General features: G+C 42.9%; 1 protein-coding gene across 2 annotated transcripts in view; it reads right to left on the bottom strand.

Moving 5' to 3' along the window:
- Nucleotides 1–13,930: 13,930 nt before the first annotated feature.
- LOC136625992 (hexokinase HKDC1-like) overlaps nucleotides 13,931–15,736 on the bottom strand; it is a 37,631-nt gene continuing 35,825 nt past the window's right edge. For both annotated transcript variants that reach the window (XM_066600653.1, XM_066600654.1), the window contains one exon: nucleotides 13,931–14,335. In XM_066600653.1, coding sequence (XP_066456750.1) covers nucleotides 14,182–14,335 — 154 coding nt within the window. In that variant the 3' untranslated portion in view covers nucleotides 13,931–14,181. The remainder of the gene's footprint in view (nucleotides 14,336–15,736) is intronic.

The raw sequence follows: 15,736 nt of genomic DNA, 5'->3' as shown, positions 1-15,736 counted from the left end.
ACATTAGTTTCCTCCTCAATGACAATACTGGCACTCATTGAAGGCAGCAGAATGTTATAATGAAGCTGCCAGGGACAGGAGGGTGAAGGGTTAAGTTAGTTAGGGGGCAGCGACCCTGGGTGAGGAAGAGGTGGAGTTAGGATAGGAAGAGGTGGAGATTCAGAAGAAGAAAGAAGAAGAAGGAAGTGGAGGACAGTGGTGAAGAAGGATCCAGTGGAAGATAAGGAAATCAGAGGCGTGCAAGAAGAGAAGACAGTAATGAGGATTCAAAGAGGAAGATTTGTGCGGCGGTGCAGCAGGATGGGCTGGATGGTTGGAGCAACTTCTTTCAGCGTGCAGGTTGGAGGCGGCGGAGACAGCAGCAACGGAGCAGTCGTCGAGGGAAGGTGGCACCACAAAGGAGAGGCCGCAATTGAGAAGTAAACCCCCATCCAGATTGAGCATGAGCCTGGCTGCGAAGCATGGCAGCCCAAGCAGCAGCCCATGCAGCAGCCGTCGGCCAGGATCCAGGCAGCAGGAGGTGTCAGCGGCAGCAAAGCCTGGAAAGGTCAGGCAGCATGCGTGCGGGCACAGGACAGCAGGATCCGACAGGGGTGAGGAGCAGAGCAGGTTAGAGGCGGACTGCCCGGAGAAGAAGGAGCACCACGTGGCCGAGCAAGATGGCGGTGCAGTGTCACAGGGTCGCATGCGCCGGAGCTCAGGAGCGGAGTCCAGCGCTAAAGGTGCAGAAGCCGGGGGGGATGGAATTAGCCATACAGTCCCCAAGGAGCGGTGGTGATGGGAGTGGCTCCATCTTCAGCCTGGCCATGAGTGGAGGGGGCAGCATGGTTGGGCACTTGCCAGAGAGCAGAGGGGGTAGAGTGAGCAGGAGTGTAGGCACGCTGAGCTCAGGGGGCTTCAGTAGTCTAGCAGATGTGCAAGGAGAGCTTTTAGTGCCTTGTGGTTCACCAGGGGGTTTGGTTAGCCCGCCTGATGGGGGGATCTGCAATGGAAGATTTACAAAAACTGGTAAGCATATATTTTTGGTGGGCGCCTTGCTTCACTCATTAGGAGGGCTTTAAACTAGAACAATATGGAAAGGGAAGTGAAAGGCGAGGTAAAAATATAAAGCTAATTAATACATTTTAGAACCTTGCTATTAGAAGTGGAAAGAAAGAACAAAGACAAAAAAATCAGAGGGAAAGTAGAGGACCAAGAGACTCCGATCACAAACTAAAATGTTTTTACACAAATGCACGGGAAATGCATAGAAAATGCATGGAGCTCCTAACACAGGAAGAGAAATATGATGTCATAGGCATCATGGAAACTTGGTGGGATAATACACATGATTGGAATACAAGGCTTGAAGAATGCAACTTATTTATAAAAAACAAACCTAATAAAAGGAGAGGAGGTATTGCGTTGTATGTTAGGAAAACATTCATCTCCACAGAGATTCAAGATTCAGAGCATGTTAGTTCTGTAGAAACTGTTTGGGTAAGAATAGAAGAAGAGAACAACAGAAAGGACACTATTGTAGGTATTTACTATAGGCCATTTGGTCAAGCAGAAGATATTGATGAACTTTCTACATCAGATGGCCTAGCTCTCAAAAAAGCATGACATAGTGATCATGGGAGATTTTAACCATGCAGACATTTGTTGGGAATCTCTCTCCGGTAAAAGTAATGGATCCAACAAATTCTTATCTACTCTTGCTGACAACTTTATCTTCCAAAAGGTATAAGAGCAAACAAGATCTGCTATCTTGGACCTAATTCTCACCAACATGGAGGAAATGGTTGAGGAAGTAAGAGTTTCTGGGACCTTAGGAGGCAGTGATCGCGCTATCCTTTAATTTTGGATAAAAAGTCGAGGAAGACCTGAGAAAACTCAGGCCTCAAAGTTGGATTTCAGAAAGGTAGATTTTAATGAACTTAGAAAGAGAGTAGGAAGAATCCAATGGCGGGATGTTCGTAACGACAGAAGTGTCCAAGAAGGTTGGGAAATATTGCGAAATGAGATTCTCAAAGCACAATCGTTAACAATCCCTTAAAGAAGGAAGAATGGGAAGCATTTAAAGAGTCCAGGATGGATGAATACAGAACTTACACACATGTTAAAAAGGAAAAAAAGAAATATGTTTATCAAATGGAAAGAGGGGGGGAATATCTAAAGAAGAATGTAAAGTGGTCTGCAGAAATTGTAGGGCAAGAGTCAGAAAAGCTAAAGCTGATAATGAATTGAGGCTTGCAACAAAGGCCAAAAGCAATAAAAAAAGAATTTTGGGGTATGTCAAAAGCAAAAGAAAAGTCAAAAATGCTATTGGATGCTTACAAGTTGAAAAGAGTAAATTGGTTATGAATGATGTTGAGAAAGCTGAACTTTTAAATTCCTATTTTGTATCCGTTTTCTCTCAGAAAGTAGATGGAACATCAACTGATCTTCCCTGAGCTATTGGGGGAATAAAAGAATGCAGACTATCTATAAGCAGAGAAATGGTGAGGGAACACTTAGCTAACTTAAATGAATTTATGTCTCAAGGTCCAGACAAATTACATCCTAGATACTAAAGGAAGCAGTGAAGGTAATTGTTGAACCACTTGCCATAATCTTTGAAAATTTCTGGAGAACCAAAGAAATCCCAGAAAATTGGAAAAGGACATAAGTTGTCCCTATCTTCAAAAAAGGGAAGAAGGTGGATTCAGGAAAGTACAGGCCTGTGAGCCTGACTTCTATATCGGGAAAGATCTTTCAAGAAATTATTAAACAGCATGTATGCAAGTACCTGGATAAAAATAGAGTAATTAACCAGAGCCAGCATGGGTTTATAACAAACAAGTCATGCCAGACGAATCTAATTTCCTTCTATGACAGAATCGCCGACTGGGTTGATCAGGGAAATGCGGTGGATATAGTATATCTTTGCAGTGTCAAAGAAGCCGGCCACAGCCTAGAAGACAGCGGGGTAGAGTTTGGCCTTGTCACAGTGGCTCAACCGTCTCCCACTCAGAGGGTAACCAGTGACATGTCCAAGGGTCAAGAGCAGGTTAATAAATGGGAACCCACTTGAGGATTACCTGAGTCTTTTTAGTCACTCGTGACACCACAGTTTCTTCTGCAGCTAGGAATACCTGGATAGTGGAGTAAATCCTCTCTCGTGCAGCTTCCGTGGGGGAATTCCTAGTTGTAGGAGTAAATCCACACACACACGGGTACTTTTTAAGACACGGCCTCCGGAAACTGATTGGTGACTGGTTGTTTTACTCAACTTTAGCAGCAAGTACAGTTCAGCAGTTTCCTAGACAGGCGGTGTGACAGGGAGAACTCACGGGATGTCAGGAGAAACCACAGCCACAATTATCTGTAGGTCCTGGCCTGGTACTACACTCTCGTTTCTCTTCCAATCTCTACCAGTCCACACTCACGGTCAGATTCATGGTGCCGAACTCTTGGGGGCTAGTAGTCCCGACAGTCATTAGGCTATTCTGTCTGCCACTTCCATTCTGAACCACACAGGGTGAATGTACCTGTGTGGAACTCCTGAAGACCTCTCTGCTACAGGTCCAGAACACTCTCAGAGCTCAGAACAGAAGACCCCTCACACACGCATTGCAAGCACATATATCTCACAAGGTCACATGACAAACAAACGGATACATTTTCAAGACAGTCAGCTCACATACCAAACAGTTAACTCTTTCTGTGCTGCAGCTAGGCAATGCACACCATTCCTGCAACACAGAGGACACTGACAAGACAAATGCATGCATACAATTATGGAGGGGCCCTGTTGTACTGGGCCACTACATTTTGACTTTAGTAAAGCATTTGACAAAGTATCTAATACCATGCTTATTGGAAAAATGACCAAATATGGGATTGATATGGGATTGACAAGGCAACTGTTAGGTGGATTCACAACTGGCTGAGTGATCGTATTCAAAGAGTGATCATAAATGGCTGCACATCCAAGTAGAAGAATGTATCAAGTGGAGTACCACAAGGCTCTGTCCTAGGCCCAGTGTTGTTCAACATTTTTATAAATGATCTGGAGGAGGGAATTGATGGGAAACTGATCAAATTTGCAGACAACACAAAGCTAGGAGGGATAGCTAACACTAGGGAAGAGAGAGAGAGTATTCAAAAAGATCTAGAAAGCTTGAACAGTGGACAGTGACTAACAGAATGGTATTTAACAAGAAGAAATGCAAAGTCCTACATCTGGGCATGAAAAATGAAAAAAAAAAACACATACAGAATGGGAGGAATTGAGCTAAGCAGCAGCACATGTGAAAACGACTTGGGTATACTAATAGATCATAGACTGAACCTGAGTCAACAGTGTGATGCAGCAGCCAAAAAAGCAAACACAATTCTGGGATGTATTAAGAGAAGCATAGAGTCTAGATCACGTGAGGTAATTATCCCCCTCTACTCTTCCTTAGTCAGACCTCATCTGGAATACTGTGTCCAGTTCTGGGCACCCCACTTTAAAAAAGACATAGACAAACTGAAGCAAGTTCAGAGAACAGTTACCAAGATGGTGAGCGGTCTGCAAATCATATCCTATGAGGAATGGTTAACGGATCTGGCAATGTTTAGCTTGCAAAGAAGGCTGAGAGGAGACTTAAATACTGTCAACAAATATCTGAAAGGTGTCACAGTGCAGAGGGATCAGCCCTATTCTCATTTGCACAAGAAAAGACTAGAAGCAATAGGATGAAACTGAAAGGGAGGAGACACAAATTAGATATTAGAAAAAACTTTCTGATGGTGAGGGTGATGAATGAGTGGGACAGGTTACCACAGGAGGTGGTGAGTTCTCTTTCAATAGAAGTGTTCAAACAAAGGCTGGACAAATATCTGTCTGGGATGATTTAGTGATCCTGCACTGAGCAGGGGGTTGGACCCGATGAGCCTGGAGGTGCCTTCCAACTCTACCATTCTATGACATTTGCGGATTCAGTGTTCTGTGGAGTGGCCCTCGTTAGGGGAGGTTTACCCGAGGAAACGGTTGAGAAGATTTCATGTGTGGCAAGGGAACCAGGGGGCCTGGGTAGCCCGCTTAACATGCGCTCCGCAAGGGCTCTGGAGGATGGTAATTTTTGTCTTGGTGAGAAATTCGAACATTAAAAAGGGCTTGTGGTGCTCTGCAGGTTACCAGGGGGCTTGGGTAGCCCATCTAACGTGAGCTCTGCAAGGGATGCAGAGGATGATTATTTTTGTTTTGGCATTAAACTCTAAAAAATTTGAACATTTATTAAACAAACAAAAAAAACTCTCAGGCGCAAATTATCTTTGGTAACTAGCTTCAGTCCTTTTTGGCGCTGGCCCGCATGATGTGTCAGCATCAACCTAGTACAGGACCGAATGTGATGGTAGATATTAATGCAATCTACAGCACATACAAGCTGCATATAGGTACAGCTTGGTGTTGCAATGTGGTTTTTAGGTATCAGGTGACAGCCGTGGGGTCCATTAGTTGGGTGGCGAAGGTTACTGTGCTAATTTGAAGTCTGCATCGGATAAAGTAGCGTTATTTAGAGAGAATTTGTTTAAGGTAATACAGTTGGGACTCAATGTTGGGCCCTATCTTGAGCCCATTGGGTTTATTACCTTAGTAGGAGACAGGTAAATTCAGACTGATTGACCATTTGTCTTTTTCCCGCTGGTGAGTCAGGGTATGATGACATAGTGGAAAGAATAGGCCACAGTTTTTACATATCGTGGGCCCAGTTTGAAAAAGTGTATACTGAGTCCGTTTCTTTGTGGTGCACCCGAAATGTTTCCACCTATTAGGTTGCACAAATATTTTTTTTTGTGGATCACGCGTTTTTAGTTATGAGCGTTTAGCTCATTTTGAGTGGATGCCCATATATAAGATGGGCCAGATGAATTTTATTTTGTTGTTGCTTTTTTAGGCCTTAGTCAGACGGGCGTTTTTACGCGCGATTTGCGGATCGCATGACGGATGCGCATCCACAAATCGCGTGACCGGTGCCCGAAAATCGCCCGAAAATCTGCTCCTAGCCGCGTTTCATTAGAAACGGGCCGGAGCTGTCCAGCGCATTGCATTCAATGGAGCCGGCAATACAGCGGCTTCATTGAAAGCAATGCGCTGCGGGCGAGTGTGGGATGAATTGTCGGGAAGGGCTTAAATATATAAGCCCTTCCCTGCAATTCATCCAGAAAAGTGTTAACATAAAAAGTATATACATACTCACCTGCTCCCGGCAGTCGGAGTTCAGAGCGGCCGGCCTGCAGTGGGTGTGAAGGGGGTGTGAGTCAGACCTGCCCCCTGATTGGCTCAGCGACTCACACCCCCTTCACACCCACTGCAGGCCGGCTGCGCGGAACTCCGACTGCCGGGAGCAGGTGAGTATATATATTTTTTATTTTAACACTTTTCTGGATGAATTGCAGGGAAGGGCTTATATATTTAAGCCCTTCCCGACAATTCATCCCGCGCACGCCAGCAGCCCATTGCTTTCAATGGAGCCGGCTGTATTGCCCGCGCCATTGAATTCAATGGGCAAACATCGTTCTTCTCTGCCACAGCTGTAACAGCTGTGGCAGAGAAGAATGATTTGTCTTCTATATGTTCTCAATGGGGTCGGCGCTGCTGCCGCCGGCCCTATTGAGCGCATATAGAGAAGAGAACAGGAATCGCAGATCGCAGATAGGTGCGATCTGCGATTTCTGTTCTATAATTTATCGGACGAGCGCATAAAAAGCGCTCATGTGTCCGATACCATTGCAAAGCAATGGTTTTAAAAAATCGCCGGACGCATGCGCATGTGCAAATCGCGCAAAAAAACGCCCGTCTGACTAAGGCCTTAGAAGCAAAAACTGTGGATCGCTGTCGTGTTTTTATTTTTTTTTCTGGGTATTGAGGTAGTCACGTAGGACATGTTTTTTTTCGCGTGCCGGTGGAAAAAGTTGCCCATTTGAGACAAACAGTATAAACAGCGAGTAGTTTTAAGGAAATCAAGTGTGGTAGCTCAGTTATTAGCACTGCTGTTGTGCAGCGCTGAAGCTGCAGGTTAAAATCTGACCAGGGCAACATCTGGATGGAGTTTTTTCAAAATCATAGCAGGTGCTGTTGGGGTAATTACATTTTGCTTGTGAAGTAATACCGATGGGTCGTGTTTTTTTCACAACGACTTTCTTTAAAGAGTGTCTAGTGGGAAGCTCAGCTTGTAGTCAGACAGGAGCCACAGGATTGGGGTTATTTGTGGTAGCCATTGGTGCAAGGTGTCCTGGTCATTGGTTGGAAAGAGAAACAGTGGACTAAACAATAGCAGTGTTGGAGTTTTTTCCAATCATGGGGGCTCTGGAAGTATGAGTTTCGGAGTTTGGTGGATTGGATTGTGGCTCAGGTGATTAATAATCAAACCTCGTCTTTAACTCCCGTTGTGAGCGCTATTGAAGAGTTGGTGTTGCGAGGTTGCAACTTAACGTTCGGTTTCATGTCAAACACGCACCGGGGCATCAGAATGGTGCGGCTGATGCACTTGCTCGTTTTCAGATGACGAATTGCAGGGAAGTTCACCCAACGGCGGGTACCGAGGGGTACGTTGCCCTCTTTCCTTGGGGGAGATAGCAGAGGAGAGCTGCTGAAGTTGGTTCGTGCATCAGTATCAGAAATGCACAGTGAAGCTACAGTGCTGTTTGATCATCGTAGTTGTCTGCTACAGTAGTTGTTTCTGGAAAAGAAGGGGCCTGGGCGGCCACGTTAGTTATGCTGACAGCCAGGCAGCGTGCGAAGCGGTGCCTCTCAGGCGTGGTGTTTTTTTATTGTGCTTGCACGTGAAGCCGGATGTGACTAAGGAGCTTGTTTTGAACAAATTGTGAAAGGCTGGAAAAAGATGGATGGACACTTGCTGTACGATCACCTTTTCTATTTTAGGTCATTAATTGGACATGCTAGAAGAAACATGTTACTGTTTACAATAATTTACAAATTTTTGCATTGGCTTTTTTGGGTCACTTTGGATTAGTGAGCTTGTACTGGTTGCAAGCATAAGTCAGGTGATTGGGTGCGCATAGACGTAGTAGTAGGAGCAGCTACAATGGTGGATGCTTGTGGAGTTTGGGAGATGGAAGTCGAAAGCATTCAGGTCTTACGGCCAGATTTGATGATTACAGGTCGAAAAGTGGCATGTGTGGATTGTCGGGCACTCATATGTGCATCGGGCTGTAGTAGTCCAGACTGTTACACAGCAGATGCACCCTCGTGTGAACGAGACCTAACTGTGAAGCACTATGGGTGCTTTTAGGGCTCCTTCAAACCGACGTATTACACAGAAAATAGAATTCATTGATATCAATGGAATTGTTTTTATTTTCTGTATTTTGCACGCACATTTCTTGCACACACAAAAAGAATAGAACATGCTCTATGTTGTGCGTATTTGCGCACCAAAAAGTCCCATAGAAGTTTATAGGAATGCACAAATGCACATGCAATACAATACGAAAAGGGGATTCGCAAAGAACAGGGCAACACTGTGGGGAAAAGAACACATCTGGACCTCATTGGGCTAAATAGTCTTTAGAATCACGGCGGATGTGTGTCCCTCGCCCATGTGAAAATGCACCTCGAGCGCAAAAAGTACAGTAAAATGCGCTGATACAAAAGCACCTCATTCATGGTTCAAATGCGTTGCACTTAGACACATGCAAAAACACATACGTCTGTCTGAAGGAGCCGATTTATCGTTTGAAACAAGCAAATGATGTCAGAATTAGCTCGTTCAGCCAGTTTAACCCCTTGAGTGGCATGCCCGGAAATTTTCCGTGACCAGCTTCACTGCCCATAGCGATATAGCCCGGAAGATTTCCGGGCTATGTTTCACTATGGGACCTGCAGAGCGCATTGCCATAAGCTGTGGCAGTGTGCTCTGCCTGCACAGACCCACACAGAGCAGTGAAGGAATTTGAAAAAAGAAGCAGGAAGATATTACCGATCTGCCGGCAATCTCCCGCTTCTATTTTCAAACTCCTGCACTGCTTTATTTACAGGTTGCCGTGGAGACCATCGACGATGGTCTCTATGGCAGGGTAAGGGCTGGTGCTTGACTGTCAGAGGATAGCCAGGCACCAGCTCTTACAGCAGAGATCGCAGAAAACCTCCAATCTCTGCCGTGTTAACCCTTTACATGCCGTGCTCTATGCGACCACAGCATGTAAAGGGTTGACAGGGAATTGGCTCCCTCTGTCAGAGGATAGCCGGGCACCAGCTTTTAGACAGCAGAGAATGGAGAAAACCTCAGATCTCTGCTGTGTTAACCCTTTACATGCCACAGTCTATGCGACTGCAGCATGTAAAGGGCTGTCACCAATGTGATCAGGGGGTCCTAAAGGGTCTCTGTGGAAGTCCCCTAAAGGGACCAAAAAATTTTTAAAAGTTAAAAAAAAAAATTATTAAAAAAATAAAAACACTTTTCTCCCTTTACTTTGTAAAAAATCAGAAACAAAATTACACATGTGGTATCCCTGTGTCGTAATGACCCAGAGAAAGAAGTTAGTACCTTTTTAACCCCTTAATGACGTGGCCCTTTTTTTCCCCTTTTCATTTTTTCCTCCCCCTGTATAAAAGATCATAAATCCTTTATTTATTCATCGATCTTGCTGTATGAGGGCTTGTTTTTTGTGGAACAAGTTGTATTTTTCAATGGTGCTACTTAAAGTACCATATAACGTACTGCAAACTTTTACAAAATTCTAAGTGGAGTACAATGAAAAAAAATGACATTCCACCATCTTTCAGTGCGTTTTATTTCTACGGCACACAAACTGCAACAAAAATGACTTGATAACTTTATTGTATGGGTCAGTACAATTGCTGCAATACCAAACTTGTATATATATATTTTTTTTGCTGTAGTACTTGTATTTTTTTTCAAAGACATTTAATTTTTTTAAATTATTTTCTGCTGCCATCTTCTGCGCGCAATAATTTTTTTATTTTTCCGTATCGCCGGAATCATGTTGACTCAGAGAATAATGTTATCACATTATTTATTCTGCACGCTGAACGCCAAAAAAATGAAATCCAAAAAACAAATGGCAGGATTTCTTTTTTTTCCCCAATCTCCCAATATACCCAAAAATGATGCCATCAAAAAATACAACCTAAGAATTGGGCATCTCCCTCTCCCCATCCGACACCAAAACTATCCTGAGTACTTCCTTTGGTCTATCACCCTGTATCTTAGCACAAGAAAGCCACTATAAATTAGTTAGGTGGTACAAAACCCCTCAGTGGCTCTTCGCCTACAAATTAGCACCTCATGGGAGATGTTGGAGATGTGATAAAGACGTGGGCTCCTTTCTCCACATATGGTGGGATTGCCCAATCTTGACACCCTTTTGGAGGGGGGTGGAGGTGACACTGAAGAAGATATATCCTGATTTGGCCATTTCACCAGAGATGGTTTTATTATGGAAGCCTTCAGCAAGATTTCACCCTAAGAAGAACAAACTCGTTGCCTTATTATTAGATGCAGGCAAAGCATTGATCCTATTACTATGGCTTCAAAAAACTCCCCCCACACTGACACAGCGGACAGAAAAAGTTGATTCCATAGCTAACCTGGAGGAACTATCCAGCTGGTCTAGAGGCTCCCATGACAAATTCCTGTTGACATGGGGTCCCTGGAGGAACCTGAGGTCATCGCCTAATTAAGGCGAAAGTATTGGGACCCCTCCTGTTGGACAGCTTATCTCCCATCGCACTCCCAAGTGCAACTACGGATTAAACCTGGCTCTTCCCTCAGAATCCCAGTTTTACACTTAGCGACACATTCTGCCCAACCCCACCTTACTATGAATCGCCCCAAGACCCTGCAACCAGTTGAACATCTGACCGAAGATATACAATCTATCCCCTTCAGAACACACAGAGCCCTCTCTGATGATGACTCTGATATTCGCTCTCCCCCATCATATCGAGTATTATTTAATTTTACGACCTCTCTCCTATATACGTATAACCCCCTGTCTCGTCTCCCCGCCTCCCCCCCTTCCCCCGCTCCTGTTGTCTACTGTGTCTTCCTTCCCCACTCCCCTCCTGCTAACCATTTTGACTTTACTTTCATATAGTTACCCTAAACTTTTCTGACTAGCAGAGTAGTTCCACAGGTTGCCATTTTATAAATCTCAGTACGTGGTACCCACAGCACTTGATTATTCTGTTTATTATGAATGTGTTAAGCTGAAACAGCCAATCGAGTATTCACCATCTACTAATTATACTAATCTTAATGTATGTACCTTCGTACCGGACTGTGATCTATGTAAGTTTACCCCATGTTATTTGAAAACTCATTAAAACTTAATTTACAAAAAAAAAACAACTTGTCCCACAAAAAACAAGCCCTTATATGGCTGTATCAATGGAAAAATGAAAAAGCTATGGCTCTTGAAACGCGACTGGAACATTAGTTGAAATTAAATGATTGGCCCATTTAAAAAAAACCTGCCCTGGTGGGTACGACAGGGTGGTAAGAAACCTGTCACTCAAGGGGTTAAACAGGCAGATGCATCGAAACGGTAAATGTTTCAGAATTGTTCAGTGTTTCACATGCGCTACATAAGTGAATGAAGACGGCTGAGTAAGCGCTGTTTAAACCGAACGATAAGTGAACGAGCCAACAATGATTTTTATGCCTGGAAAAAATGGACGAACGAAAAGCGAACAATTATAGTTCGTTATTCGGTTGTTGGCGTGTGCTTTGACAGAACAATTGTCGTTCACTTTGATTGTTTGAACAGGTTTTTGAACAATGATCGTCCCGTCTAAAAGCACCTAAATAGGAGGAAATTCAGGTCACCCAGAAAATGTCAAGTGTCATCATTATTTCTATTCTTTCAGGGGACTGCATAGAAAGGCTGTCAGCACAATATTGACCACTGGGGCTTTGAGGTGAAGTTGTGGCAATATGCAAAGCATGTGATTTTTGAACAAATTAATTAGAACATGCTACCATTAGAGCGTACCTGCACTTTCAGGTGACTTCAGAGTATGCTGCCGTGTATGCACATGAGGAATAACACCATTTTTGGCCATTTTATGGTTTTTATTCTGCATTTTTCACAGTTTTCTCCCTCTTTCGGCTGTATATGTAATTATCAGTTTTCTCTAAGCTGGTGGGTGTAGACTGCTTCTAAGAGGTCTCCCATACACTGCACATATAGGAGTGCAAGGTATCTTCTTTCTCTGTAGCACACTGTCATAAAGTAATAGCATCATGGAGGACATAATACTGCAGTACTGAGGAGCTAAAATGCAATTTCAGTAGCTGCAATACAGTAAACATTGAGTATTAGCTGCAGTAGCATGTTTATGTCAGTCTGTCTAATTTTTCTGCCCTCCCTCAAGTCTTCGTATACTTCTATCCATTCAGCATAATTGGAAAAAATCCCCGCTTGAAAAAGGCGTTGTGTAACGCCGAAACGCGTTGCAGTATTAAAATAGTATTTCATATAGACCCTTGGTCTATTGCATTCCTAATCCTGGAGCACAGGGATTTCTTCCATTTATGCTGAACAGATCCTCCAGAAGCCCCTGGTTACCCAGAGAGCTGTGTTCCCCCAGACGCCTATCCAGACGAGTTGGATTAAAGATTTAGGATGACGAGCAGTCCCAGACACTAGGTGCAGGTGCATTCCCTGCCTGTGAAAATTCCACCCTACACCAGATGAGTGTGATCCACTTGGATTCTATTGCATCTCCTTCCCCACACGTGGCGCTGACACCTGTTTGTTTGTTCATATACTTCTATGGGTAGCATGAGATAGCTCCTCACCTCCACTTCATGTAATCACTCTCGTCTGCATTACTGGAGATGGACTTTAGATGACAACAGGCAGTGGACAGCAAATTAAAAGGAAGTAAGACTCTCAGTGGCCAGCACTTTAGAGTAGATTAATAAAGTGATTTACACTTATACTAGTTATCACATTGCCTATCACATAAGCACAAGTTTGTTTAACGTACAGTGCCTATTTAAGTGAAAGATACTAAGCCATGAAATCAGAGGTGTAAATTTATGGGGCTTCTAGGACCCATGACAGTTTTGATCTTTGGTTTCGAATGAAGAAAACCAAACAGATTCTGTTTGGAGTAGGGAGATGGTAACCATGGATATGCCAGCCCACTGATTTGCAAGGAGAGATGGATGGCAGCCCAGCAGCTCTGTATTTGGTGGTGGTTATCTTTATGTGGGCTTCAATGTGGGGGCTGACTGTGAGTGTAGCAAGAGCGGTTCTGTGCTACACTTGTGAGTGGGTTGATCGACACCGGAGGGTGAGCGCGGACCATAGTGTCCTCTACAGTATAAACAATTGGGTGTCAAGTCCCCCTCTATTGGCCCACATATATAAATGCCTTAGCCTGTCATGTGGTCATCCAACTACATGATGGCAGTATTTTGGGTACAAACTGACACCTACCAGATCTACTATCTGATCACTATATGATGTTAGTATTTAGTCACTGTATTATTATTTGAGGGTAGGGCTAATCTATATATACAGGCTCCAGATTCTGGTCCAGCATTGTATTCCCTATATATCCCAATAGACCACATGACTCTTGATGAACATACCACATCACTGAATACCAGGTCCTGGCTGTGCACTAGGCAGCAATGCCTTGTATAAATGTCACTATGTGCGGCATCTACATTTATCAATTGAGCCACCAATTACAATTATCTTTACAGCATTACAAATGGGGATGAACAACAATCAATAGTTGTACTGTTGATCTTCAACTTCTGGTAATATTGATCAATTATCATTATGATTTGTCAGAAATAAGCGAATCATGACAATAATTGATTCATGTAAATGAAGGTCTGTTCAGGCCAAGTGCTTAGGACCCTGTGAGCTGTAGATATTGATCTGATGTGAAAGAGATATACAGACTGCAGCAGCAAATAGTAGGACATTTTTAATTAAGATTATTTAGAAAGTTGCTTAATTTTGCATTTAAGAAGTAAATAATACAAATAATTCAGTGCAAAGTCATCCAATAGCCTCTAACACATTACCATATATAGTGTCCTAATAGTTCACACTAAAGTACTCAAAATGTGATACTTCTATTCTTACTTTTGTAACTTTCTGCCTATAGTAGTTGACATTTTGTAATAATTCTCAAAGACATTTTCTTCTAGTAATCCGTCTTTAACTCTTGTCCTCTTCCTCTCGACTGTGAAACCGCTTGGCCACTGCAGTAATGAGTGCGGCCCCCTTCCCACTGCCATCTTCAGAGAGGATAAATTTCACATCACATTGTGGTGACATCTTCTTCACAGTGTCTTGCAAGATTTTAGAGAAACTAAAGGAACAAGAAAGAACAATCATATCTGGAAGTAGTGAATGTTATTGAATCTGTTGAATATTCTATATCTCAGGCGGTTCAAAAGCTGTAGCCAATTTCTGTGATGGCCAGAAGAAGGGTAGCATACGTTATTTTTTACCTATTTAGATTTTTATATTTCTCTTCGCATCATTTTTTCTATATTTCTGTTGTTTTTAATCGATTTGCTCCATATTTGTTACTGTATGGTGTGATTTTTAAGGAGGTCAAAGTGTTTTAAAATAATAGTATTTTGTTTCAATGACTTTATATGTTGAATATTTACCCCTGAAGAACCGGGGTAATTTGGTTCAAAAAGACCAGACACTTTTTAGGGATTTTACCCACGTGATGGTTTTAAAGGCCCCATTTTTCTTTTTCAGCTACCAATTAAATTTTTGCAGCGTTTTTTACCCATGATTTACAGGACTATTTTTTTATGTATTTTTTTTACAGATTTTCCATTTTTTAGATATATTAGGGGTAAAATACTTTAAAAAATATATATTTTTTAATTTATAGTTGTTTGTTTTAGCATAAATATATCCTGATTTCGTTTTAGACGTTTTGATATATAATTTATATAGTCTCGGATTACAGGGTGCATATGACGACAGTTTTGGTTTGCATTGGGTCATTTTCTTTCTTATATATATTTTTTCATTGTATTCTGTAACTTTTTATTGACTTCATCTTTTCCCCTGTACCTGGGGAATCCACAGGAGCCCCAGCTACAGGGGAAAACATCCCCTTGTAGTGACAATAATCACTGGCAGAGCTGATCTGGGTCAACTAGGACTCTGCAACTGTACCATGATAGGGGGGTTACATGTTAGTGGTTACTGACACTTCCGCTTTCTCTATTTGCTACATAGAGCTTATTGAGCGCTATGTAGCCTGCGAGAGAGAAGACAAAAGAGGTTAAAAACCACTTCTGCCTCCTCTGGGTCCTTGGCTGTGACTAACAGCCGAGGAACCAACTTGCTTCTCCTACTTTGCAGGAGCTTTAATTTCATGCTATATTTTTCTTATGGCGTGGGATTAAAACCCAGGACCAAGCGCCATAAATTATGGTGCTTGGTCCTTAATGGGTTAGTAGAAGTTACTTTGGTCCAGGATATTGTATCAGTAGGTGAGTACGAATGCAGATGCCACCAAATCCTTTAGAAGTCGCACATAATCCATCAGTAATTCCCACCTCATTCGCTCTCGTGCAGCCTGTATTAGCGAATATGGAAGACTGAACGAGCGGTATTTAAACCGAACGATAAGTGAATGAGGTAACTATGGTTTTTATGCCTGCATAAAAAGAATGACATGCGAAAAGCGAACGATTCTCATTCGTCATTCAGTCTTTGGCTCGCCTTCAGACCGAACGAT

This window comes from Eleutherodactylus coqui, chromosome 4 (genome assembly GCF_035609145.1).
Source record: "Eleutherodactylus coqui strain aEleCoq1 chromosome 4, aEleCoq1.hap1, whole genome shotgun sequence".
NCBI classification, from domain to species: Eukaryota; Metazoa; Chordata; class Amphibia; order Anura; family Eleutherodactylidae; genus Eleutherodactylus; species Eleutherodactylus coqui.
Note: the sequence above shows the minus strand (reverse complement) of the source record. Positions and strands in the feature narration are given on the sequence as shown.